We start from the raw sequence: 26,385 nt of genomic DNA on the forward strand, positions 1-26,385 counted from the left end.
GGTGTAACATATTGCACTTAAGAAATACCACTGCATAAAAAGGACACTGAATTTCACAAGTCTATGTATATGCATACAATATATACAGTTAAATAAAAACAGCCAAACTCTTGGCAATATGGATAATAGTGTTATTGCACAGTTGAAAAAAAAAATACACAACTTTGCACAACTGTGCAAAAATTGCACAAGGCGTAATGGTATTGCACCAGATAATGCGAACATATGAAGGGCAAAGGTCATCTGCATGAGCTTTTCTACTGACTGTAGGTTTCTGCTGCTTCTCTTCATCCACAATCTGTATCATTTTATCCAGACTGGCCTGGTTTTCTCCTCTTGGAAAGTTCTACACACGTGTCTGAGAAACCATGACAAATGATCCTTCAAGGCATTAAATGACTGAAGACTCCTGGAGACATGGCAGAGGGCTAACTCTAGAATAATGGCTATGTTTCAAGCGATAGTGCCGGAATAACTGTGCCTGGGTGTCTGCAGAGACAGTACACAACTTGCACTTCCTCCCATCTTATCTTCAATGACTAAGTTTCAAGGTCAATGCTTGGTTTACCATAGAAGGTCTGTGCTGTTCACTGCTCTCAGTTGTTTGATCCTGTGGGAAGAGAATTAAACCGTACTGTGAAACCACTCAAACAATGCAATGCAAAATTTTAAATAAAAACATTTTAACTAAAAAAATAACAAAAACAAAAAAACAAAAACAAAATGTATTTCATGAATTTTAATTGGTAATGTCAGTAATCATGTAATGTAAATTAATCTCTTATAAGTGAGGCAAATCTATGCAAGTCTACACACAGCCCAAAGCAACCTATAAAGCATTTATTGTTAATGAAAATACTTACCCCAACTAATAAGATTGGATCACTGAATTACAGGATTTTGACAGATACCAAATTGTTCTCGGTTACGGTCAAGGCACTTTCTGTCAGCTGTTGGGATTTTGAGAAAATAAACAACACAAAATGCCTCTAAAACACATTCACAATCCAAATTTAAAAATATACAAGTACTACAAGATAGGTGAAAACCTATACAATAACTTGGATCATTTTTTTCTTTTCAAAATGTCACTATATAGGCAAAAGTGCAAAAAAAACATAGGGGTTTTAGCTCGGGTCTTGACCTGACTTTTGAATTGATGTGAAATCTATTGAATACTTTCAAGTTATTTCCTGTATCCCTTGACACATAGAAACCATATTATCTGGCTTCACTGAAATTCACAGTTATAACCATTCAACTATCATTAACATTGCTGCCAAAACATTAAATTTAAGAAATACATCTTAAGTTAAAAATGAACACAAACATTACCTTGTTTTGTGAGTATGCTGCAGGCAGGTATCTTCTTCCACCTCTTCCTGGTAGTGCGTGCCCACAGTACTGGACTGTACCTGATAACTGTCACGTGTGAGCTTAACATTACCAGCAGAAATACATTTATAAATAGTAAGACTACCGTTGACTCAAAGGTATTTGCATCATTATGATTATAGCACTTGGTTCACTTAACACATGTGCGCCAAAAACCGGTAACTGTGACCGCATTACATGTTACACTTGAGTGTGTAAAAAGTCCAGACTAACGAGAAAATATGATTTCATTATGACATTTTCACCATTAAACAACATGCAAGTGAGTATTGTAACCTTGAAACTCCCATCTCTTAACGGTCGCCGTGTTCGTCAGATTTTTCTTGGTTCAGTCAGTCCCGAAATGTAGTAACGCACGTACTGACGTCATTACGTTGCATGTCTCCGTGCATTCAAACGTTTTGAGTATGATAGGGTTGATCACTCAGAAATTTTGAGCAGCATTAAATTATAACTACATTTCCCACGAGGAATACTTAGTAATTTATAGTGGGATTTACTTCTTAGCTGATTTTCATTGCTGTTCCCACTATACTTCAGAATTAGTAGCACTGTTCGGGTTTACAGTGTAGTACACCGACTTCCTGCAGCTAGTAAATTATGCAACAGAGTAGGGCTGAACGATTAATTGCATTTGCGATAATATTGCGATATGATAAAACGGGATTTCCTAACCGCAACTTGCGCGATTACAAGTTGGTCACGAGACACGAGCTACAGCGAGTGGAGCTTTCAGCCGCACCAATTTTTCATCCTGCCCTTTAGCTTGTTGCGCAATGGCGTCTGGCTCAACGTTAGAAAATGACACAAGTGAGACTTTAGTCTCGAAGAGGAACAGCACGTCGGTGGTGTGGAATCATTTTGGTTTCAAAAAAGATGATGTTGCGCAGCGGCAGGTGTTGTGCAGAACATGCCGTGCTATCGTTGCTACTTCACGGGGTAACACTACAAACTTGTCCCAGCACTTAAAACAATACCACAAAACCATATATGGCAGTTGTCTGGCCAAAACGCCGAGCACCAGTGCGCCTGGCAAGCCAAGTACCACAAGACAGGGATCACTGACCGATATGTTTGAAAGTGTCACCCCGTATCAGCGCACTTCAAAACGGCACGGGGAAATCACTTGGGCAATAACAGAGTGAATAACAGCTGAATGAATGGATGAGGCTCCAGGGTTTTGGGCACCAATTACGTCTTGCCATTGGTAAGTTATCATGTCGTGTGCGCGCGCACATGTGTGTGTGTGTGTGCGTGTGTGTGTGTGTGTGTGTGTGTGTGAGAGTGAGAGAGAGAGAATAAAACGGTTAGATCAATATGGCAGTGCCATACGCAATTTGAACTTTAGTCTGTGTGGTGTGTTATTGTTGTGTTCTTTTGATAAGTGAGGTTGATCTATATTATAATATTCAATTTTTTGTCTAATTTAACAGTGAATTTCTCTGGGTTTTTTTATTTATAACTTTATTTACTTTGATTCTACAAAATATTTTCAAAGTAGAGGCAAATTCTATGTTGTTGTGTGAAATGTAAGATACATAATTTTAATTTATTATTTTTTCATAAGACTGTAAACTTTGCACAGTGTTTAAAAAGTGCATGCCTTGTGTTTTTACTTTTTACACTACCTTTTTCTTACAGTGACTTTGTTTAAATTACTTAAATGCACCGTGGCAAAACCACAGATTTGTTGTTCTTATGTTTCTGTATTCTGTAATGAGCAGTTAAATAAAAATGTCATTTATTTCAAGTCATACATCTTTTAATTTAATTCTAACAAATTGGCCCAGCCTATGGGAAAGAACATTTTATACAAAATGTATCTAATATTGTGTTGGTCAGATTTAAATCAATCATTATGTTTTTTTTGGGGAAAAAAAGAGGGTAAAATAAAAAATCGCATATTAAATCGCAATCGCAATATTGGGGGAAAAAATCGCAATTATTTTCCCAAATCGTTCAGCCCTACAACAGAGGCACAGCAATGCTCAAACACAAATAATTAAAAATCACAATCACAATCACAACTTGCACTTGTATGTATTTTTTAACCAGCTCATGGACTAAAAGTCAGACATTTTGCTGTGACATCAGAAGTCATCTGAGAGCCTGCTGCTCCCCCATCTGTGTGCCTCTGTGATGCTGAGGCTGCTGCCAACTGCCGCTACCAGGATTGTCTTAAATAAAACTAATAAAACAACGCATAAAATTCACAAACTAATCAGATGGACAAGCAGTGGCTAATTTACCTGACATACATTGTCGACAATATAATGACAGACACAATAGCTATACAAAAGACTAGCTAAGCTATGGTAAACATGAAAGCTTAAAAAATGACATGCCTGAGCAACAGAATCAGATCACAACTTAGCCAATACCCCAAACCCACATGTAAAACATAATATCAGTTGACTGTGTTGGTTTTATCCAGCCAACATGTTTTTATAATTCTTCAATATTTTAAATGTTTAAAGTATAATACTATCTGCTTCAAACCAACGCTCAGACACTACTGCTAGCTTACTGTCAGTGCTGCAGCTAGCCAATGCTGCATAGTACAGCAGGTTGCCAGATCCTCAGGTCAGGTATTCCCATATCTCTTCATCAAAATCACCCACTTCCTGCAGAAAACACACAAACCTGGAACTTTTTGCAGTACCATTGTCTGGAGTTTGAATAACAAGATCATTTGAAATCAGTTAAAATATTGGTAAAGACATGTCCCAACCATCTGAAACCATATCTATACTAATGATTTTCACATGTTTGAAAAAGGGATTGATGCTGTACTTCAGCAACATACCATTAAACTGCAGCCTACATCCACCCCAGTATTGCTGTGTAACAGAGTGAGTGCTGTATGTGGGTGCACAGGCAACCTAATTTCATTCTGCAACTTTTGGAAGAAACTAATACCATAAGGAAAGGGGGTGTGTAACTTTTGAGGGCTGATCTATGACATAATTAGAAGATAGATGGCTTTTCACATTTTAACGTTACATGAAGGCCGCCATAGATTCTATGTGCTTGGAGTGGTGAGAAGAGAGGTAATCAGTTGGTCGCCATCTGCAACGTCAAGATTCGATACAACTAAATCCTACATGCTAGTCCTTTAAAATTATTTAAGAGATTTGGACATGGTGGTATAACCCTTAAGTTATTTACCTTTCGATCATCCAGTACATATAGTAATGATAAGGGATTTCATTTCAACATCAAATCATGTACACTTCACCAACACAACATACTCTTTATACTGTATTAAAGTTAAGATAGCTGAATGTATATCAGGATTACAGCTCATGAAAGGAAGCATTAAATGAAAACGGAAGGAAACAGCACCTCACTGCCTCCATCCCTCCCTCCCATAGTCAGGATCTCTGGAGGGCACAAATTTCATTCCAATTTGACACTAAAGCAGCTGAGGTTCATTTTATGCACTGACACACACATAACCACATACCTCACAAATCACCCTTGTTACAGTCTGGAGCGGACAAATTCAATTAAGCTTGCACTGCCTAAATAGGCTTATCTGACCAGAGCTTGTTAGATGGAGCCCTTATGGTAAGGGCGTGTGTGTGTGTGTGTGTGTGTGTGTGTGTGTGTGTGTGATTCTGTCTATTTACACATCACAGCTAACTGACCTAACCTTTTTATGGCAGCATTCTGGTTTTGTTTATAGAGCTGCTGTGGTGCTGTTGTGGTTACAGATACAGGATTAATTTCCAGTAAGATGCGAAAAGATCCTACAGCAGGCTACCATTCAGCTCTGAGTGTTGCTATCATCTTTCTGCTTTTTTTTTTTTTTTTTTAAATATGATTCTCTCTCTGCCCTAGTTCTTTCATGCTGCTATTATGTGTGTCCCTTCATCTCCCCATCACTGTCCACTCTTTGCAGATTCTTTGGCTTCATCATTTCTTCAGTCCCATCAGCCTGTCAGTCTCAGCAGAATCATCAGCCTCCACCATCACCACCACCAGCACCTGGGCTCCATTGGGGTATTTGTCTTGCTGCTGCTCAGGGTGATGCCCCTCCATTACAAAATCTCCCTGTGTCAAAGCGCCAAACGCTTTCTGATAAGACTTAATTGTCACATATCATCTATCATTATAAACCCTTATCTTCATCACTTGTCTGTCCTAATTGAAATACTGTCATTTGTGAGGGAGCTGTTTCAGGAAACCTTTAATAACAATAATAATAATAATAATGACATTTATGCAATTTGAAATTATGTTATTTTGCCCAGTATTTTGCCACAGATTTTCTGCACATACGAAATGCTTGTATATGACAGCGGAGAGTGTCAGTGTCAGGGATATACCAACAACGGGTAACAATTTCTAGTCCATCAATTCAAGACATGAAGGTCAGTCAGAAAATTTCAAGAAGTTTGAATTTATCTTCAAATGCAGTTGCAAAAACCATCAAATGCTCTGATGAAACTGGCTCTCATGAAGAGTGGCCTGGGAAAGGAAGACTAAGATTTTGTTTGTTTGTTTGTTTTTTTGTTTTTTGTTTTACAGTCACCAGCTTTAGAAATCGCCAATTAAGGGCACACATATCACAGAGTTCAAGCAGCAGACACATCTCAACATCAGCTGTTTAGAGGAGAATGTGTGAATCAGGCCTTCATGCACGACTTGTTCAAAGAAATCACTACTGATGGAGACCTACAACAAGAAGAGGATTGCTTGGGCCAGGAAACACAAGGAATCCAAATGGAGTCCAAATTTCAGATTTTTGGTTCCAACAGCCATTTCTTTGTGAGATGCACAAAAGGTGAGCAGATGGTATCTGCATGTTTGGTTCCTGCTGCTAAGAACGGAGGAGGGGGTGTGATGTGTAGGGGTGCTTTGCTGCTGACACTGTAGGAAATTTATTCAAAATTCAAGTCACACTTAACCAGGATGGCTCCCACAGCATTCTCCAGCAAAATGCTATTCCATCTGGTTTGTCCTTCATGGTACCATCATTTGTTTTTCAACTGGACAATGACCCAAAACACACCTCCAGGCTATGTAAGGGCAGTTTGACCGAGGACAGCTATGGAGCGCTGCATCAGATGACTGGACCTCCACAATAACCCAACCTAAACGTAATTAACATGGTTTGGATTGTGTGGAGGAAAAGCAGCCAAAAATGGCTTAGCATATATGGGAACTTCTTCGGGACTGTTGGAAAACCACCCCAGGTGACTACCACAAAAGCTGGTTGAGAGAAGCCAACAATGTGCAGAAAGATGCCTCTTGTGCAAAAAGACTCTTCTTGTCTCTGTATAGAATATATATGCAGGAAATGACACAGTCACAAACCACATCTCATGACATTACCTCACTCCAGTAAATATCCTCAAACTTAATTAGAAATTTCATGAAAATGCATGTTCATTGGTCACTAAAAAACTTCTATCTCCACTCTTCCAGCAGCAATGGAGAGGATGATACTGAAAAAAGGCTAACAGCAGCAGACCCAGCCAAGTCTCTCCAGCTCAACTCAACTGATATCAGACGAGCAGTCACGGAGAGTCACAACCTATCACATCCTCACCCATCTAATGAGTGTCCTGGAGTTTGGTCCAGCGCTTCTCCCCAAGGGATACATGTCGGAGTTTGTGAGTGTGTGTACATGCTAGTAATGAGTACAGCAGCATAAGTGTATACTTGTCTGTATGTGTGAGCATATGCTTATGTGTGTAAGTGCATAAAGTTTAAGGAGTGTATGTGAGTTTATAGGTTGAATGTGCATGTGTGTGCATGCAGACTTACTACTACAAATTGGAGTGTGCTTACAGAGCCTTCTGAGTTTTGCACACTAACTCTTGCCATCGGATTCAGCATTTATCCACCCGGGGCTGCCAACAACACCAGCTGCATTCAAGAGTAGCGCCAAAGACGCTCTGAAACTATTTTCTGCTTTTAACTCACTACTCAACCCCCCACCGCCTCCACCCTTAACTTTGCTCAAAGCAGATCACTTTGTTTCCTTCTTCACTGATAAGGTTTCGACCATCAGCAACCAGTTCTCTGAGCCTGACCAACTCAGAAGGATAACAGAGCCTCACTCTCCTCATTTTCCCATGTCACAGAGGAGCAAGTCTCCAACCTTCTGCTCGACTCTCTCCCCACTACCTGTCCACTGGACCCTGTACCCTCCAACCTCCTGCAGGCCATCTTGCCCTCACTTATCCCTGAAGTCACCCACATGATCAGCTCCTCACTCACAACGGGTGTGTTCCCCACTGCTTTCAAACAAGCCAGATTAATCTCACTGCTAAAGAAACCTACACTCAACCCAGCTCAGGTTACAAATTACAGGCCGGCTTCACTCCTCACTTTCCTTTCCAAGACTCTTGAGCACACAGTCTTTAATCAGGTCTTGGAATTCCTTTCTGATAACAACTAGCATGATCCCAGCCAATCCCGTTTCAAATGCAGGCACTTTACAGAGACTGCACTCTTATCTGTAGTGGAAACACTACGATCCGCTAGGGCTACTGGTCAATCCTCTGTTCTACTATTGCTCGACCTATCGGCTGCCTTTGACATGGTTAACCACCAAATCGACCTCTCCACACTCGCTGAGCTCGGCTTCTCGGGATCTGCTCTCCGCTGGTTCAGGAGATCAGGGAGATCTGTTGCAGTATCTTGGAGGGGAAAAGTGTCTAAATCCCACTGCTTGTCGACAGGGGTACCTCAAGGGTCAGCGCTTGGACCCCTTCTCTTTTCAATTTATACCACCTCATTTGGTACAGTCATCCGCTCACATGGCTTCTCATACCATTCATATGCTGACAATACCCAGCTCTCCCTTTTGTTCCCGCCAGAGGACCCCACTGTCTCGGCACGGATATCGGCATGCCTTGCCGACATCTTGGCATGGATCAAGGAGCGACACCTTCAGCTTAACCTGCCAAAGACTGAGCTCCTTGTCATCCCAGATGGTCCCTCTACACAACAACAGATCAGTATCCAGCTTGACTCAGCTCTGCTCACTCCCACAAAATCTGCCAGAAACTTGGGTGTCATGATTGATGACCAACTAACTTTTAAAGCGCATGTGGCCTCTGTTGCTCAGTTATGCCGATTTGCCCTGTACAACATCAGGAAGATCAGACCCTACCTGTCTGAGCATGCAACATAACTCCTATTACAAGCGCTGGCACTATCATGCCTTGACTATTGTAATTCCTTACTGGCAAGGCTCCCAGCATGCTTGTTAAAAACCCTTACAGATGATCCAGAATGCGACGGCTCACCTGGTCTTTCACCAGCCCAAACAAGCGCATGTCACTCCACTGTTCATATCCCTCCACTGGGTCGCAGTTGCTGCCCGCATCAAGAATAAGTCCTTGATGCTTGCCTACAAAATTGCCACCAAAACCGCTCCGACCTACCTTAACTCCTTCATTCAGGTTTATACTCCCTCTCCCTCACTACGCTCTGCCCAGGAATGGGGCCTGGTGTTGCCAGCTCAAAAAGGTCCTAAGTCTCTAGCTAGACTCTTTTCTTCTGTGGTTCCCCGGTGGTGGAACAAGATACCATTATGCATTACTTCGTAGCACCGTCTCGTAGCACCTATGTCCAGTTGGCCCTTACTCTTGTTACAGAGCCTTGCTTGTGATGTATGACAATCCCATATGTACGTCGCTTTGGATAAAAACGTCTGCCAAATGACACATTGTAATTGAAATTGTAAGAGAACACCTCCATCACAAAGAGAAGCAAACTCATGTGTCCAGTGTCTTGACTGTTCAGTTGACCCCCATGATATCACCTCTCATAACTAGAGATGATACCTTAATACCTGATGCACTGGATGTACAGAAAAACACGTTAATCGTTGTTAATGGTAGTGTGTTGTGAAATTACCGAACAGAGTCCCAATCATTGTGTTTGCTGCTTGTTTCTGTGTGCTTAGCACATTATATTGATTGTGTGCTCCACATCATCAGACTTTATTGAACTGAAACACAGAACCTCTGATCAGTTTTAACAATTAAATTGTAAATGGACTGTATTTGTATAGCGCTTTTGTAGTCTGATGACCACTCAAAGCACTTTTACAACAAGTCTGCATTCACCCACTTACACACGCTGGAAGCAATGAAGACTGTGAGGAAACGACTCTTACATGACAGCACTCTCTCCAACAGAACCAACCACATCCCAGACCATATATTTGTGCCCTGAAAGACCTCTGCCTGATAACCACCTATTTCCAGTACAACCAGGGTTTCTACAAACAGAGGCTCTCCTGTAGTAACCAATCTCTATATGGAATAAGTAAAGAGAAGAGTCCTGATCACCTTCACAGGAACTCCCCCCACCCATTGGTTAAGGTATATGGATGACATGTGTGGCTACCCAAACTGGGCCTTCATCAAGACCGCAAAAAGATACAGAGGAGAAAGAAGGAACGGACCACAAACTGAACAAAATTGTCATTCCTTATATTGCAGGAGTGTCTGTAAAACGTCAAGCAAAGTAACACCATGAGGCAGAAGCTTGTCCGCCCGAAGGACAAATTAACCAGGCATAAGCAGAGCAATGCAGTGTATGCAGTGCACTGGAGTGAGGAAAGCACAGACTTGCACATTGGGGGAAACAAAGCAACCACTTCACAAGCACATGGCACAACACATGAGAGCCAACACCTCAGGTCAAGACTCAGCAGTCCTTCTACGTCTCAAGGACAAGGGACATTCATTTGAGGACAATAATGTACATATGTACAGATTTTGGCCAGGGAAGACCAATGGTTTGAAAGGGGAGTGAAAGAAGCCATCCATGTCAAACTAGAGAGACCATCACTAAACAGAAGTGGTGGTCTAAGTTACTACTTATCAGCCACTTACAATGCAGTCCCGAGATCTCTCCTCAGGCAGTTTAACAGCCATTCATGTGACCCTGTTGAGTTTCACCCATCAACACCTATTGAGCAATCAACACCATGGCTCATTTGATCCTAATGACTCACATGATAGTTGGGTGGAGCTATGATCTTGCAAGAGGGCAAATGCCTGGGACTCCCCACCAGCCAATTAGAACTGAAGAAGCCCTTTGGATAAGAGGCAAAACATCTTCTAGAACCACAAGTCCACTTCCTTTTGGAAGCACTTAGAAACATTCACACACACATTTGTAGAGGTCTTTATATGGCGGCTATGCCATGTGCTTGTTACAAGCTTTATCCACTGGGGGCAATTTGGGGTTCAGTAGCTTGCCCATGTAGACTGCTGAGGCCAAGGACTGAACCACTGACCTTCTGATAAGTGGACGGCCGCTATACCACCTGAGCCAAAGCCCCAATTAGAATAAAAAAAAAAAAAGATTTATTCAAACAAGGTGCCTAACAGCCAAGCCGCTGATATTTGGCTTGGGCAATGAGGTGCAGCAAATCCCATCAAACTGAACATCATCAGACAAATTACAGCTGCTTCTCCGTATCAACACGTTACATGTCCCATCAGAGGTGTAGGAGTTTGGACCATAGCTATTCTCCGTTGAAGGATGGTTAGAAAGCAATTTTGCTCCCACCATTCAGCAAATCGGATCACACTGCACACTGCGGATCACCCCCTACATCTTCCCCACACAAGAATAAAAACAAAGGATGGTATCAAGAAGCTGTATTTATGAGCAAGGTTGGGTGTTGTACTGCCCTATCAGAGGCTATGCTGCAGGACATGCTGAGTGACACTGAATAAAATCCAATACACCTCTGACAACATCAGTGCTTCATGGCAATGCTGCCCAACCATATCATTCCTATGGACAGTGTGTAGTCATATCTGAACCATGAAACATGGGCTTATGGATCCATTGCATCCACCCTGTTGCTTATGGCTGAGGACTCGCTGTCTCTTGCTTGAGATGTGAAGGAATAAAAACATTCTACAGGCTGAGACACACGGTCAAAGTTGCAAGTGGTTATGATTCTAACATTCTCTAGTTTGTTATTATTATTATTACTTTTAGTAGTAGTCATAGTAGTTGCAGTGGCCATTGAACTACAAAAAAGCCCACTGGTGGGAATTAGAAGTCATTTCCAACATGTGGTATAGCCAAAAACGAGGTCTGCCATGACGTACCGTTCAATACTTTATTTGGTTTTACAAAGATTAAAACCACCTACAAAAGACCGGATGTACTCATTTAAAAGACAAACTCGTGTAAAACATACAAATGAATTCTACTGCACATATAGACCAACACGCACGGTTGAAAAACTATGTATGGCTTCCCCTGACCTAATTTCCATCCATAGATCACCTGTGACTCCCATATATAGGTCAAGCATTTGTTTACCTGCCAATCACCATGTGAGATGACGACATTCACACAATCTATCCCACTCCCATACACACACAGACACACACAGACACACACACACACCATGCACAACACATAACACAATTAGCCACAACAGTAGTATTGCACATCTTTTACCACATCTTCAAGAGCAGGGCTGCCTGAAGTGGGGTCCAGAAGAAATGATTTGGCACAACAGATGTTTCTAGAAAAAAAAGAACATAAAAATAAAATAAAAAATTATCATATAGCTCACTGCTGAGCTCTTGAAATGTGCAGGATGCCTAATTATTTTTACAATACAATACAATGCAATACAGTACAATACAATAGGTGCTTGCTTTGGTCCACCATCAAGTTTGAGTTTTGGCCCTAAAATCTCAGTGAATTAAATTTGTTTTGTGTTGGTCAAAATCACTGGTATAAATATATTTGGACAGTTGGACTTATGGCATTTTATGTTTTGCACTTCTTAATAAGATAACTGTTGGTGTTATGTTCACATGTTTTGAACTTAAAAGTTGACAGACAACATTAATTACCAATAATATGTAATATTTAAAATGAACCTGAGATATTTTTCAGCTTCCTGGAAGTTTTTTTCTCAGACAGATTTTACTTCATGTCGTATGGCCTTCAGATATGAAAAGCAAAGTGATTTTGGTAAAGACCTGTCAAGATTTATTTGTCATCCATGTGAAGAAATGAAAAGTATGTCAACTGCAGTAACATCTGCATAAAATGGTTCATTTGCATTTAATTTTAATGGTTCAAATAATGTCAGGCAGAATGGTTGGCCCTAACGCATTTCCACCTCATCAAATCTGGCCCTCTTCGAAAACATTTTGGACACCCCTGGCCTAGAGAGTTCACATCCACTGTGATAACTGCTGCTAATGCTAAACTAGCAATGAAAGAACTGTATGCTTCTATCCACAAACAACAAACTGCACACCCTGATAGAGCCTTTATTGTTGCTGGAGACTTCAGCCACTCCAACCTGAGGACAAATTTCACCAGAATGTCTCCTGCCCCACCAGAGGAGACAAAACCCTGGACCATGTTTATACAACCATTCCTGAGGCTTACAAAGCCATCCCCCCTCCCCCACTTGGGACAGTCTGATCACCTCTCTTTCCTACTCCCCAGGTACACACCACTCATGAGACGTGTGAAGCCATGCTCAAGTATGGCCAGAGGGAGCAGATTCCACACTCCAGCACCAGTTTCAACACAAACACTGGACTATGGTTGCCACCTGGTACTCAAGTAGTAGTCTATGGATCCTGGACTCCATAGACATTGACTCATATGCCTCCTCTGTTCTGAATTACATCACCACATGTGTTGACAATGTTACCACCCACAAACAGATAAGAACCTTCCCCAACCAGAAGTCTTGGATGAACAATAAGGTCCACCTCCTACTAAAGGAATGCCACACTGCCTTCAGATCTGGCAACGCAGCAGTCTACAGCTCATCCAGAGCTAACCTGAAGAGGGGCATCAGGAAAGCTAAACACGCTCACAGCTACAGATTGAGGAGCACTTCCATAACACTGAACCCCACCGCATGTGGCCATCACAGACTATCAGCCAAAAAAGACAGCCCCACCAACGAGCAATGCCTAACTTCCTGATGAACTCAAAAAATTCTATGCTCACTTTCACCGGGACAACACACAACCAGCGACGCCAATCATCACCAAGTGCTTCGAGAGACTGGTCTAGGCCCACCTCAAATGCTGTCTTCCCCCCACACTGGACCCCCATCAGTTTGCCTACCAGAGGATGCCATCTCCATGGCACTGCACTCCATCCAGATGCAACTGTACAACAACACCACCTACGCAAGGATACTGTTCATCGACTTCAGCTCAGCATTCAACACGGTCATCCCCTCCATGCTGGTCAACAAACTCAGTGACTTTGGCATCAGCACCTCCCTCTGCAACTGGACCCTGGAATTCCTGACTAACAGACCCCAGTCTGTTAGGTTAGATAACCACACCTTCGCCACTTTGACCCTGAACACTGGCATCCCACAGGGATATGTGCTGAGCCCTCTCCTTTACTCCCTCTTCACCCATGACTGCGTGCCTGTGCATGGCTCCAACTCCATCATCAAGTTCACAGACAGCACAACAGTGATCGGCCTGATTAACAACAAGGAAGAGTCTGCCTACAGGGATGAGATTCAGCAGCTGGTGATGTGGTGCGCCGACAACAACCTGTCCCTCAACACCAAGAAGAGCAAGGAGCTCATCGTGGACTACAGGGACAAGGACTAAAGGCTGCAGTCACACCCCCATTCACATCACAAGGGGCTGAGGTTGAACATGTCTCAAGCTTCAAGTTCCTGGGCGTCCACAGGACCTCGTCCGAGGACCTCTCCTCCTCTCCTCACCCTGATAAAGAAGGCTCAACAGCGCTTCTACTTCCCTGCCATCTGGTAGGAGGCTCAGGAGCCTCCGTTCCCACACAGCAGGCACAGGAACAGCTTCCTCCCCAGAGCTGTTACCTTGTTGAACTCCATCCCCCAGCAGCAGCAGCACTCACTGCCACCACAGTAATACTTCTAACCACAATTAGCTGCTGTTTTTCTGCAAACTCCCTCCTGTAATTTAAATCATGTCTGGAGTAACATTTTTTAAAGTTTTTTTTTTCTTTTTTTAATGTGGATCTGTTTCACAGGACGACCTACTTGGTGGTAATGGTAATACCAACATACAGTATAGGTCTATTGGGGATCCAATATAACAACAAAAAACTACTGTGCCAACGACCGCATCGCAGGAGACCCATTTGTTAAACTTCTGAAGTTTGCAGACACAATGGTCAGCAGTCTCATCTGGGATGGTAATGACTTTCTGTTGCTGTCATAACAACCGTGGAGATGATGGCGGACTTGAGGAGGAGCCTCTCAACACTGCCCCCATCACTATACTCAACAGCACTGCGTTTGCGGTAGATTTTGGGATCTTCAATGCCCTAGGACCTGAAGTGGCCATCCAACATTGACATATTTATCAAAAAGGCCAAGCAGAGGATGTACCTCCTGCACCAGCTCAGGAAGTTCAACCTGCCTCAGGAGATGCTGAACCAGTTCTACACTGCAATCATCTAGTCCTTTCCCTGTACATCCATCACTATCCGATAAGGAGAAACAGCACAGGAACAGACTACAATGGAAAGTCAGAATTGTCCACTGTATGCCAAAACAGATGTGAGAAAAGTTTCTAAATCATCCACTAACCTACATATGATAATTTATCAAAAGTTTAACATACACACTGTACATATTGTATATTTATAAATCCTGCATGTTGTGTATATTGTATACAGACGTACTGTATGTAGTGTTGTTGGTCACTGTTGCTTTATTACACATACCTACTGGTTTGTACAGTGCATAATAGGTCTATATTTGATATCTTCATTAATCACTGCTGTCTTTGTTTTTAGCTGTCCATTTATTTCTACCTTCCTCCATGGATGTGTTCACATATTTGGCCAAAAAAGCTCTCTGATCACTGATCACCTGTGCCCACATTAAATCATATCAGGGGCAGTACTTAATTAGGCTGACTGGACAAGCCACTTGTGGACATGCAAAATTTAGCAAAATCCACTAATTTCTGTGGTGCTCTCAGGTTCGAAGCTATGAAACATTAATGGAAGGAATGTTCAACATTATATGGTGTATTAAGACAATAACAACAGGGACAACATCATGCCATCAAATCATTTTCACTATATGCTCAGGAATTAATGAATGAATTAAGGAATTATGAAACTCTTTCAACATGAAACAGGAAATACCTAAACTAAAACCCAAAACCATAAAACTGTTCTGGAGCCTTGTAGTGGAAAAGGACTGATGTTATTTAGGATGTTAATTAGCCGATTAAAAATGTATTAACCGACAATGTATGTTTTATGTACCATTTCTCAAGGTATATGACAGTATTTTTTTTTTTCATGCATAATCAGGTGTTCACATTTTCTACTGGTTGAGGAGGAATTACTGCAGTAGATTGACTTAGGATGGTCTATTTTACTGTCATGATGAGTGAATATTGTAGAATAATTCCACACTAGTATAAATACAGGTTTGCATGGCCCCAGAAAATGATTCTGTTTACAAACAAGAGCCACTCCCCTTCCCCGGTAACTGCAAAGTTCAGACTTCTTTAACAACTGAACAGCTTGCATACTTAAACAAATAAATACAAAAAGTTTTTCAGCCTTTTTTTCTACTTGCTATTGTTCTTATCTCTAATAAAAGGACGAAATACAAATAAAACAGTAAAATAATGCCTCGGGCTGGTCAGCAGGATGCTCTGTGAGTGCTCTGCCCATTCCTGTATAAATGAGAAGCAGCGCTGAAACTACTTGCCCACTTACACCGGTCAATATCTCAGCAACCAATTGGTCAATTTTGATGATCGACACCTCTATTGACCAATCAGAGTCAAGAGAATCGAGGGGCAGCCAATTCACCATAGAAGCACCAATGACGATCGCATGAAGAGCACTCCCTCCACCCTGGAAACCCCCTCTTCTTTATGTAAACAACCAGGACCTTTGTGATTGATCTCAAACTAATGCAGAGTCATAGGAGGAGCTGTTTTTCGAGCTGGAATATAACTTTTGACCACAATACAGCGAAAGGTAAGACATACTTAAGAATTTAGCAAAGTTTTTTTCTGCTACTCTTTGGCTGCTAGCTCGCCGAGTTTCCATCGCACAGTGACAAGGCAGACATCATTGTGATCAGCAGATTCTCTGCTTTCATACTATACCATGTTTGTGTGGTTTGCATGAAGTGGTGAAATGAATGAAATGAAATGACTTTTCAGACGCTTCCAACAGTGCTGAAGGTAAAGGTAAAAAAAAAAAAAAAAAAAAAAAACTTCCTCTGCGAAAACTCCGCTCTTCTGGATGTAAATCCTGTTATCTGGGGGAGGAAAGCAAACATGGAATGATTCCCGAGGCTGGCCAAGTTGGCCAGGCAATATTTGTGCATCCCAAGGACATCAGTGCCATCAGAGAGGGTGTTTTCTGCAGTTGGACTACAGTGAACAGACTGTGCACACGATTCACCCCTGACCACATAGATATGTTCATTTTCGTTGACAAAAACCAGTAGGTCTGAAATATGTTGTGGTGAATTTAAGAGTAATTTTCTGTGCTCACAACTCACTCCTGACCACGTAGATATGTTATTATTCTTAAATACAAACCAGTAGGATTTAAGTTTATTTTGGAAAGTATTTTCTATTTTCCCTCTATACAGCACTTAAGGTTGATTTAAAAAAAAATGGTTTGGTTTGGTCTGCCTTGTTAGTCTAGAAATGACAGTAACTGCGTCCCATTTGACATTGTTTTGTTTGGTGGCAGGACAGGCAGACAAGAGCAGTCAACTCTGTCCGATTTAATGGTTCACATAACTAATGTGGCTCTGGAATTGTTTAAATAAAACTGAAACTGAGAAAAAAACATGCATATTGTATCTTATTAATTATTAATGATTAATTGATTACTGGTTGTTAACAAGGTTATTATCGTTAATGAAAACGAACGAAATCACGAAAACTAAAATTGAAAAAACATTTTCATTGACCGAAATAAATAAAAACGATAATTAAAAGAAAATATGATAACGAACTGAAACTGTATTGTGTGTTTACAAAACTAACTAAAACATACTGAAATTATAGATAAAATTCCCTTCATTTTCGACTTTGTCAGTGTATTTATAAGCCTTTTGGATTGATATGAAATGGATTTATTTCGCTTGAACTGTTTTACGTGAACTGGCACCAGGTGGAATCTCACGTCACTTCTCGTTTACAGAAAGAAGAAAGTGGCAGAGTCCTATATGGGATTTCTTTGACTACGACAGCGAGATAGATAAAAGCACGTGCCTTGTAGTGGAAACAGGTGATAACATGTGGAACACTTCTCAAGGGAAAAAACCCCACAAATTTGAAAGTTCATTTGAGAACACACAAGACAGCTAATGGCGAGTTTGTTGCCAAAGTAGCTTCTTTGAGTAGCTCCCATGGATGTATTAGCTCCCCTGAAAGAGAAGCAACATCGCGGGCCCGCCAGCCAGGTAGCACCGGGAAGGAGACAGCCATAATGGACAGCTTTCACCAATGAACAAATAGCTGCTGGTTAATTAGGAAGACCACAAGCGGGAAGATGCACTGGTAAATGTGTTTATTGAGACTGGCATGTCTACAAGACTGTGTGACTCCATTGCTTTCAAAAGGATTAGCTTCACTCGAACCAAAATTCAAATCACCCGGGGCTACAAGAGTGAATAACCTTATTGGGTCTAAGATGAAAAAGGCAAAGCATAAATTGAAAGAGATCATAAAGGACGTGAGGAAGCTGACCCTCTGTGTGGATGGTTGGAGCAAGAGAGGGCTAACAGCACCTTTCATGGGTGTGTCTGCATGTTTTTATCATCCACCTGGAGGCCAGGTTTACCATGCTCTGCTTAACCAACACCGAATAGAGCACCCACACACTGTGGCACTGGATCTCATTAGTGCCCCTGCCTCGCAAGCCTTTGTGGAGCGCATCTTCTCAGTGTGTGGACTGTTGTCATCTGGCCTGAGGAAAAGAACAACCACATCTCTGGAGCAGCGTGTTTTCCTCAAGATCAACAAGAAGTTGTTGCTTGACTGAAGTACAGCCATCTCTCTCTCTCACACACACACACACACACACACACACACACACACACACACACACACACAAGCTGCTGAAATTTTGAAACTTTGTTGCCATGATGGGTAAAGCATAAAGGAAACATATCTTAGAAATATGTCATCCAGTGTTTTCTTCACTGTGATTGGTCAGCTGATAAAAAGCAGTTGATGTTAGAATCCCATAAGCTTATATGTCAACAATTTTGTGACAGTTGTGGAAAAATGTTAACAAGTTGTCACACTGAACATGTGAAATAGGGGATTCTTTGTTGGATGTTTCTACCAGTCCCTCATACTGAACCAATTCTTTTGTCTCCAAAGAACCTATGTTGGACAGAAGGCTCTGTAAGGTTAACAAAGAAAAGCTGGCGGTACTGTATTGTTAATCTACTGCACCGATACGCCAAAAAGCTGCACCTGCATGTAGTGCTGAAAAGCCTAGGTCCTAATTTATTTTTGAGGTAATTTTGGACAAAAAAGACTCAAACCTGTAGAGTGTATTGGGTTTTTGAGTTTGTTAATGTATTTCTCAGAGTGAGCTCCCTGAGACTCCTGGCTGTCCATTGATGTGACATATGTTGCATGTAATGGGAACGACTCTGTGCTTTTTCGTACAAAATTGCCAGAACAAACCTGGCGTTGTCAGCAGGATCACCAGTGAGGCGACGTGCCATAATCTGCTGACCATTACACCATGTACAGTATGTTATTATTCACCGTTTGTCTTGATTGTACAACACATTATGACGTGCATATTGTGTCGACTGTTGACTCTTTCTTGCCATCTCACACTCGAGACAACAAGGAAGGAGTCCGTCTGAAGACAATGAACGACTCACCTGCCAGAACACGCACTAAGGGGTTTATATTCTTTTGTTCATGTGTGTGAATACATTTTTTTAAAATGGTATCTTTTCTCGAGTTTTATTTCACAATACTTCCCTACTTACTCTGATCTTTTTGAGTCCTGTACCTGACAAATAACCCAAAGAAAATGAAAAAAAAAAAAAAACTAATACTAAAACAAAGAATTTAGGAAAAAACGCAAACTAGCAAATCTGCTCTAAACACTAATTAAAACTAACTGAATTAGAGACAAAAAAAAGTCAAAATGAAATAAAACTAAACTATAATGAAAAATCCAAAACTATTATAACCTTGATTGTTAACGTGTTCAACTATTGGGTAAGGAAAATGCACGAAATTTGCAACCCTAAGCACTGACAGTACATGCTGATTTGTTCTTTTATCTGCAACCAATACAGTATATCACAATAGTACAATTAAATGACAATGTCTTCCTATTATGTGGATGTACTGTGCTACAGTACAGCTAGCTGGCTGATGTATGTTTAATTCCTACTGGTTTATGAGTGCACACTGGTTTTCCTTTCAGCAGGCCTCTGGGGTTCTGCTGTGTAATATTTCTTGAAAGCACTGCATACTGCAAAAAGCATTACACATGAGCAAACAATAATCACACACACACACACACACACACACACACACACACACACACACACACACTAAAAACCCTCATGAAGAAAGAAATCCCAAATCTCACCTGAAACACCTGATATACTAACAGACTTTTTCAAGAACTGTGGCAACAGCCTCAAAGCAGCCCTAAATCAAACTGTGCTCCACACTTCAAAAGATTGTCACTGTGAGTTAAGGCAGTGCATGGACACAACACATTAATTCAATCACACTTGTCATACTCAAAGCAGCGTAATGGAAACAAAATTAAGTAAGGCTTAAAAGCCTGTATGTATGGGTGTCATTTTAAGTCTGGCTCTTAAAACAGGTCTAAGCTTAGTTCACTTCCTGGAATCCCTGCTTGTTGCTTGTTTTTGGTGCATAAAACTTCAGCTTGGGTCGGACTATTTTCAAATGTCACTTAAGAAAATTCTCTTCCTCTCTCATTCTTCTCATTCTCATTCTTTCACTCTCTGACTATACCAGCAATCTGTGTAAATGCTTGTTATGCATTTTAATTACATATGTATTGCCCAGTGGGTGGTGGGAAGAGAGACAGAGCATCACTAATGCAGTTGACCAGGTAGGATGGTGCTAAAACCATATGTTGTAGTGTGGTAGTCTGGTAATGTGGATCTCAACAGCTGCCATCTCATTTTTTAATTTATTTTTTGGTGGTCACCTGGCCTTTAAATCACACATCTAAATGTATGAAATAATAAATTGATGTAGTATATTGATTTCAAAATAAATATTAGCAGTACTCTGACAGACATCAGACAGACTTGATTCCTATAAAGTATGGACTGTAAAAAATAAACTTAAGTTAATTTTCTTAAACAAACAGGTAAAACTGGTAAGACAGCTCAGAATGCACATTTTGATGGTAAATACTGAGTATTCGCTGAAGATAATCCAAACACAGAGTGCAGTATCTGAATTTTTTTAGGTATTACATGATTTCTATGTCAATGATTTTTTGGGGTACATGAACAAGCCTAAAAAGAGATAAAATAAAAGCATTACAATCTTTCTACCTTTCCATTCTTGTGTAATTTTCTGTATATTCTAAAAATCTTCTTTTCTATCTGCAATGAATGGGTTATGAATCGAAATATAAGAGTTACCCTGTGCCTACCGTTGTACAGACTCTGGTGGTGTGGGGGCCTGTTCTCTCCCGCTGCCCTCCTCTGAGCCCCATCCCTGTCAGGAGAGCCACTGCTATACCTCCCCTTGCCGTGCTCCCCAGGACAGTGCTGATAGTGATGGTGGCCTTGTATAGACTCTGGACTAACGACAATCACCTTCCCTTTCCTCAGGTGCTCAGGGGTCCCGATCGTTGTTTCCCTTGCCTCGGGACTCACACAACCTGCCTCCGCTGTGTGAACCAGCCGGTGTCTCTGACTCAGCTCTGGGCTGGACTTGGCTGTGCCCCTCCCACAACCTGGTGATGCCTGCCGTGACATCAATAGCTGTTTCTGTGCTAGTAGGTCAGAGCTGCAGGGTTTGGGATGGGAATCACATGGCAGCTTGGCAGGAGACTTGCTGTGTTTCTCTGGGCTGTATTCCTGAAAGCCACATGGGTCCAAATTGGTGAGGGACCCCCCACGGAGGTGGCAGGACTCAGGGAAGGTATGGTACTCTGGGGTGGAGCTGTGCCTTCTGCCTGTGGATTCACACAAGTCTCCTAGTCTTGACCCATATCCAGGGCTGGCGCTGGAGCCAAGGGGAGGGGGTTTGAGGTGGAGGTTATCGGGACTATCTGTACTCCCTGCGCTGGAGGTGCTGCTCCCATCACCAACATCCCGCAGCAGGCCAACGGCTGGGAAACTTCCACCCAGCTGAGAAAAGCTGCCCTGACTGTCAATGGAGTTCCTGCGGCCAGGGCCTCCCCGACCACCCACACCTCCACCTCCTCTCCCTCCAGGCACAGCTGCAGCTCTCTCCTCCTCTAGCATGAGACACACCTCCTTGAGCTCCAGGTTCTCCCAGATGACCTCCATCTGCCGCTGCTCCAGCTCCTTCAGCTTCTGCAGGTAGATGACTACCTCCTTCCTCATCAGGCCAGCACTGTAGCGACCCAGACGTTGCCACTCCCGCGACACCCTCTTCCCCTTCTGGCGGTCGTCGTCCAGGAAGCAACACAGGTCCCGCAGCTCCTGGTTGTCCTCCTGCAGTTTCTGGTTCACGTCCTGGTTTACAGAAGCACATACACACATAGACAGCACAGTGATGGATTACATGTTCCCATCATGCAGTTGGATATATGTGAGGGGTGTTTCTTGTAGGGCTGAAACAACAGAAAATTCACCTGCAACTATTTTGATAACTGTTTGAGTTACTTTTTAAGGAAAAACACCAAACATTCTCTGGTTCCAGCCTCTCAAATGTGAGGATTTGCTGATTTTCTTTGTGTAATATGATAATAAACTGAATATCTTTGGGTTTTAGATTGTTGATGGGTCAAAACAAGCCACCTGATAATATTACAATGAGCTTAATTTGAAAAATATGCAAAACAATTTTTCAGTTGATGTAAACAACAATTGCCAGATTAACCAATAATTAATGGTATACAGTGCAATATAATGAATGATATAAAACAGAAAAGCAGCAATTCTCACACTGGAGAGGCCGGAACCAGAGAACATTTGGCATTTTTGGTTACCAAAATGACCGAAATGATTGAAGGTTATTTAAACAGCTGCTGATTAACTTTTGTAATAATAATTGCTGATTGATTAATTGACTAACAATATCAACTAAACTAAATGATAAAGTTAATTTAGACTATTATCAGTTGCACCCCGGACTAGAGTTAAAAAACACGGTGTGTTAGAAAACTGGGAATATTTTTAAACAATCAGTTTTTCCGTTATTCATGTCTACCTGCAGGCTAGGCCAGGGCAAATATTACGTTTCCACCACACATTACATTTTAAATGTACTGAAAATATTGAAAATCACTCAGTCAAATCAACCATTCTGCATTCTTTCTGTCTAATTAGTTTATGTACTTGATTATTTAGTGAACATCTTGCCCTGTACTGACAATCTGTAAATCTCACAAGGTTCCTCTCTTACAGGTCCTGTACATATCCAAATCAGCTTGCTTATTGTGGCCTACACACCGACCTAAAACCAGAGGGGACCTGGTGCACTGGCTCCCTGGGGCCCATCTCACCTTCAAACTACGTATTTCGCTCAGGTGCTGCTGGAGTCTCCGGTTAATCTCCCGCATCAGATTGCCGTGCTCCACGATGACGCCCTTCTTCTCTGCCTCTGCCCTCCGCAGCTGCAGTACCAGCTCCTCTTTGCCCCATTTCAGCAGCTCATCATCGTTTATTTTGGAGACGTCCGCCGGACTTTTGAACAGCTGTGGCTGCTGCTGTGACCCATCCAACCCGTCCATCCTTTTAATCTCCGGTGGAGGTATTACAAAAAAAAAAAAAAAAAAAAAAAAAAAAAAGTACTGTGTTTGGTGAATTTCACAGAACAAGACACCAAACCAAGCCCCAAAACACACCCCTGACAACTCTGATCCAAACGCTCCTTGGGTTTCCCCCACCCACCCTTCTCCGCGGAATTACATCGCTTTCATTTTGGCTGTGCGTCTCTCCCACGCCCATGCTATAACTCCGTTTCTCTCCCGGTGCTCTGCTGCTTTATCCCTGCTGTTAAAGTATTGGTCTGCATACTGCTGTGTCTCCGGCTGAGCCTCTGGACGGCTTGGCGGGACTGTTTCTCTGTAGCTGCATGCCGGCCACCTTGCGCTCCCCGTAGCTCAGTGCGCACTACAGCTGTCCGACCGCCGGTGAAGACAAGAGGATGGGGAGGACTGCAAGGGGTGGTTGCAGGTGCATAGCTGGAGACCAAGGATGCTAAACCGCATTAGTGTGGAGAATAGACTCCCTTCTCTCGCTCCTGCACCCGCTCTCTTCTGACACCTCTTTGTCTTGTGCGCCATCTGGTGTAGCGGGGGGGGCACGAAGCCTCTTCCACACAGTTTAAGGTGGTATTACCATTTCATAAGTTTACTTTATAATGTGGGCAATGATGGCAGATAAGACTAAATGAGGTTTCTCCTGACATTTAGGGGGACGTGAACTCTACGTTGCACACACACGATTCCCGCTGTGGATGCTGGGGGTGTGTCCTCCACCATGCCGTTGGTGCCTGCTGCTCGAGGAAAGGGGCCTTTCTGTGTGGAATTTACATGGTCTCCCCGTGTTCACCTGGGGTATCCTCCATAAAAAAAAAACCCCACTAAAAACATGCAAGAATATCACCACACAAACATGCAAGAAGATCTCCACCTGATCACCACCATTGGTGACAAGAAGGAACTGGGTCCCCTCCTGGTCTGCCGCGGAGGAAGGACTTCCAGGATGGGTTAAATGCGGAAGAAGCAATTTCACCGAAGCAGGGCATGTGCATGCACCCCTCTGGAAGTGTTGGTTTAATTGTAAACTCATGGTCATGTTGGAGGACATAGTGGTTTCCAATGTCCTGTTCTATTACATTATATATTCTATGCATCTTGTTAATATCAATAACACATTACTAAACAACTAACTAAGTAATCAGTGGTATGGTTGCAAACTGGCAGTGAAGTGTGGTAGTCCAAAATCCATAACTTATGAGTTTATCATATTTATCTGGATGGTATTTGAAATTTAAATTTGAATATGCAAAATTATCATACATGGTTATAATACTGCATCAGATTTATGACGAGTATGATGTATGAAAAAACTGCCTCAAGCGTCTAGCCGGTATCATTATGGTTTATTCATCCATTCATCTTCTATACTGAATACTGAATATCCCTTTTGTGGTTGGGGGGGGGGGCTGGAGCCTATCTCAGCTGTCAACGGGCGAGAGGCGGGTGCACCCTGAACCGATTGCCAGTCGATTGCAGGGCAACATATAGAGACAGACAACCATTCACGCTCACACTCACACCTAAGGACAATTATTAGAGTCACCAATTAACCTAATGAGCATGTTTTTGGTCTGTGGGAGGAAGCCGGAGTGCCCGGAGAGAACCCACGCATGCACAGGCATTATGGTTTAGATAACTGTATTTACTCAACTGCATTGCACAGTCATGGACGAAAGTATTGGCACCCCTCTGGAAGTGTTGGTTTTCTAGCAAAAGTCTGAGGAGAAAACATCATGCCTTCCATAGAAATGAATTGAACTGTAATGTTAGTCAACTGGAGCATATTGTCCTTTAGAAATGGACTGATATTTGTCAGGAATGCTACCAGATCTGAAGTCTGACTATTCATAACCTTAACACAAGATTCTAACAATGAGACATGTGCTTTTATCAGTACAAAAGACACTTGTTGTGAAGGGGTGCCAATACTTTTGACCATGCAGTTTTCATTTCCCGCAGCATTTTGGTGGTATTTTGTGTTGAATTTGGGGAAAACAATTGTTGTTTTAGTTGTGAAAAGTTAGAGGGGTGCCAATACTTTCGTCCATGACTGTAAATGCAGTTGAGTAAATACAGTTATCTAAACCATAGTGATACTGGCTAGACTCTTGAGACAGTTTTTTCATACATCATAATGGTCATAAATCTGATGCAGTATTATAACCATGTATGATAATTTTGCATATTCAGATTTAAATTTTAAATACCGTCCAGATAATTATGATAAACTCATAAGTTATGGATTTTGGACTACCACACTTCACTACCAGTTTGCAACCATACCACCAATTACTTAGTTAGTTGTTTAGTAATGTGTTATTGATATTAACAAGATACATAAAATATATAATGTAATAGAACAGGACATTGGAAACCACTATGTCCTCCAACATGACCATGAGTTTACAGTTTCAACAAAAACTGACCATTACAACCTTCATGAAGCAGGAATAGCTGCATTAAATCCAGATGGAGGGCAAGAAGTGAAAACCACAATGGATGAGATAGAGGAAAGTTCTTACTGTACTAGTTTAGATGAAATCATGAGCGAAAGGGCAGGAATGGTTTCAACTGAACTGAAAGATTATCCTGCTATTGAGGCAGTAAATATAACCAACTACCTGTTCATTCAGACTTCGATCTACTCGAGAAACCAAATGAAAGCATAGAAAAGTAAAGAGGCATACAACATTTTTGTTAGCGGTTTGGTCCACAACCTTGGTATCAAGGGGCTCTGGGATGACTGTTGTTTCCTTTTTGCTACGGTGCATAGTTTTTATTGTCATGTGGGTGCTGAATGTGGACATTTACATTACGATTGTTTGCCAGGTTAACCACTGGGAAAGGTTGGGTGAATATTCATATCTTACATTCACCTGTTATGTGTTCGTCATATTTTGCTTGTGTACAGTCCAGGGATATAACATGACAGTGTGTGTGTGTATGTGTGTGTGTGTGTGTGTGTGTGTGTGTGTGTGTGTGTGTGAGAGAGAGAGAGAGAGAGAGAGAGAGAGAGAGAGA

General features: G+C 41.9%; 1 protein-coding gene across 8 annotated transcripts in view; it reads right to left on the bottom strand.

The window, feature by feature from the left end:
- The window catches only part of LOC143328690 (coiled-coil domain-containing protein 85B-like), a 76,052-nt gene extending 52,180 nt beyond the window's left edge, over positions 1–23,872 (bottom strand). For 2 of the 8 annotated variants that reach the window (XM_076743974.1, XM_076743973.1), the window contains exons 1-3: positions 23,104–23,865; positions 21,058–22,111; positions 11,854–11,920 (exon numbers count right to left, since the gene is read on the bottom strand). In XM_076743974.1, coding sequence (XP_076600089.1) covers positions 11,854–11,920; positions 21,058–22,111; positions 23,104–23,331 — 1,349 coding nt within the window. In that variant the 5' untranslated portion in view covers positions 23,332–23,865. Of the gene's footprint in view, positions 1–5,190; positions 11,921–18,728; positions 22,112–23,103 lie in introns of those variants that run through there. The other 6 variants (XM_076743978.1, XM_076743975.1, XR_013077838.1 and 3 more) reach the window with 5 other exon arrangements.
- Positions 23,873–26,385: the final 2,513 nt, after the last annotated feature.

The sequence above is a fragment of the Chaetodon auriga genome, chromosome 11 (assembly GCF_051107435.1).
Source record: "Chaetodon auriga isolate fChaAug3 chromosome 11, fChaAug3.hap1, whole genome shotgun sequence".
Taxonomy (NCBI): domain Eukaryota; kingdom Metazoa; phylum Chordata; class Actinopteri; order Chaetodontiformes; family Chaetodontidae; genus Chaetodon; species Chaetodon auriga.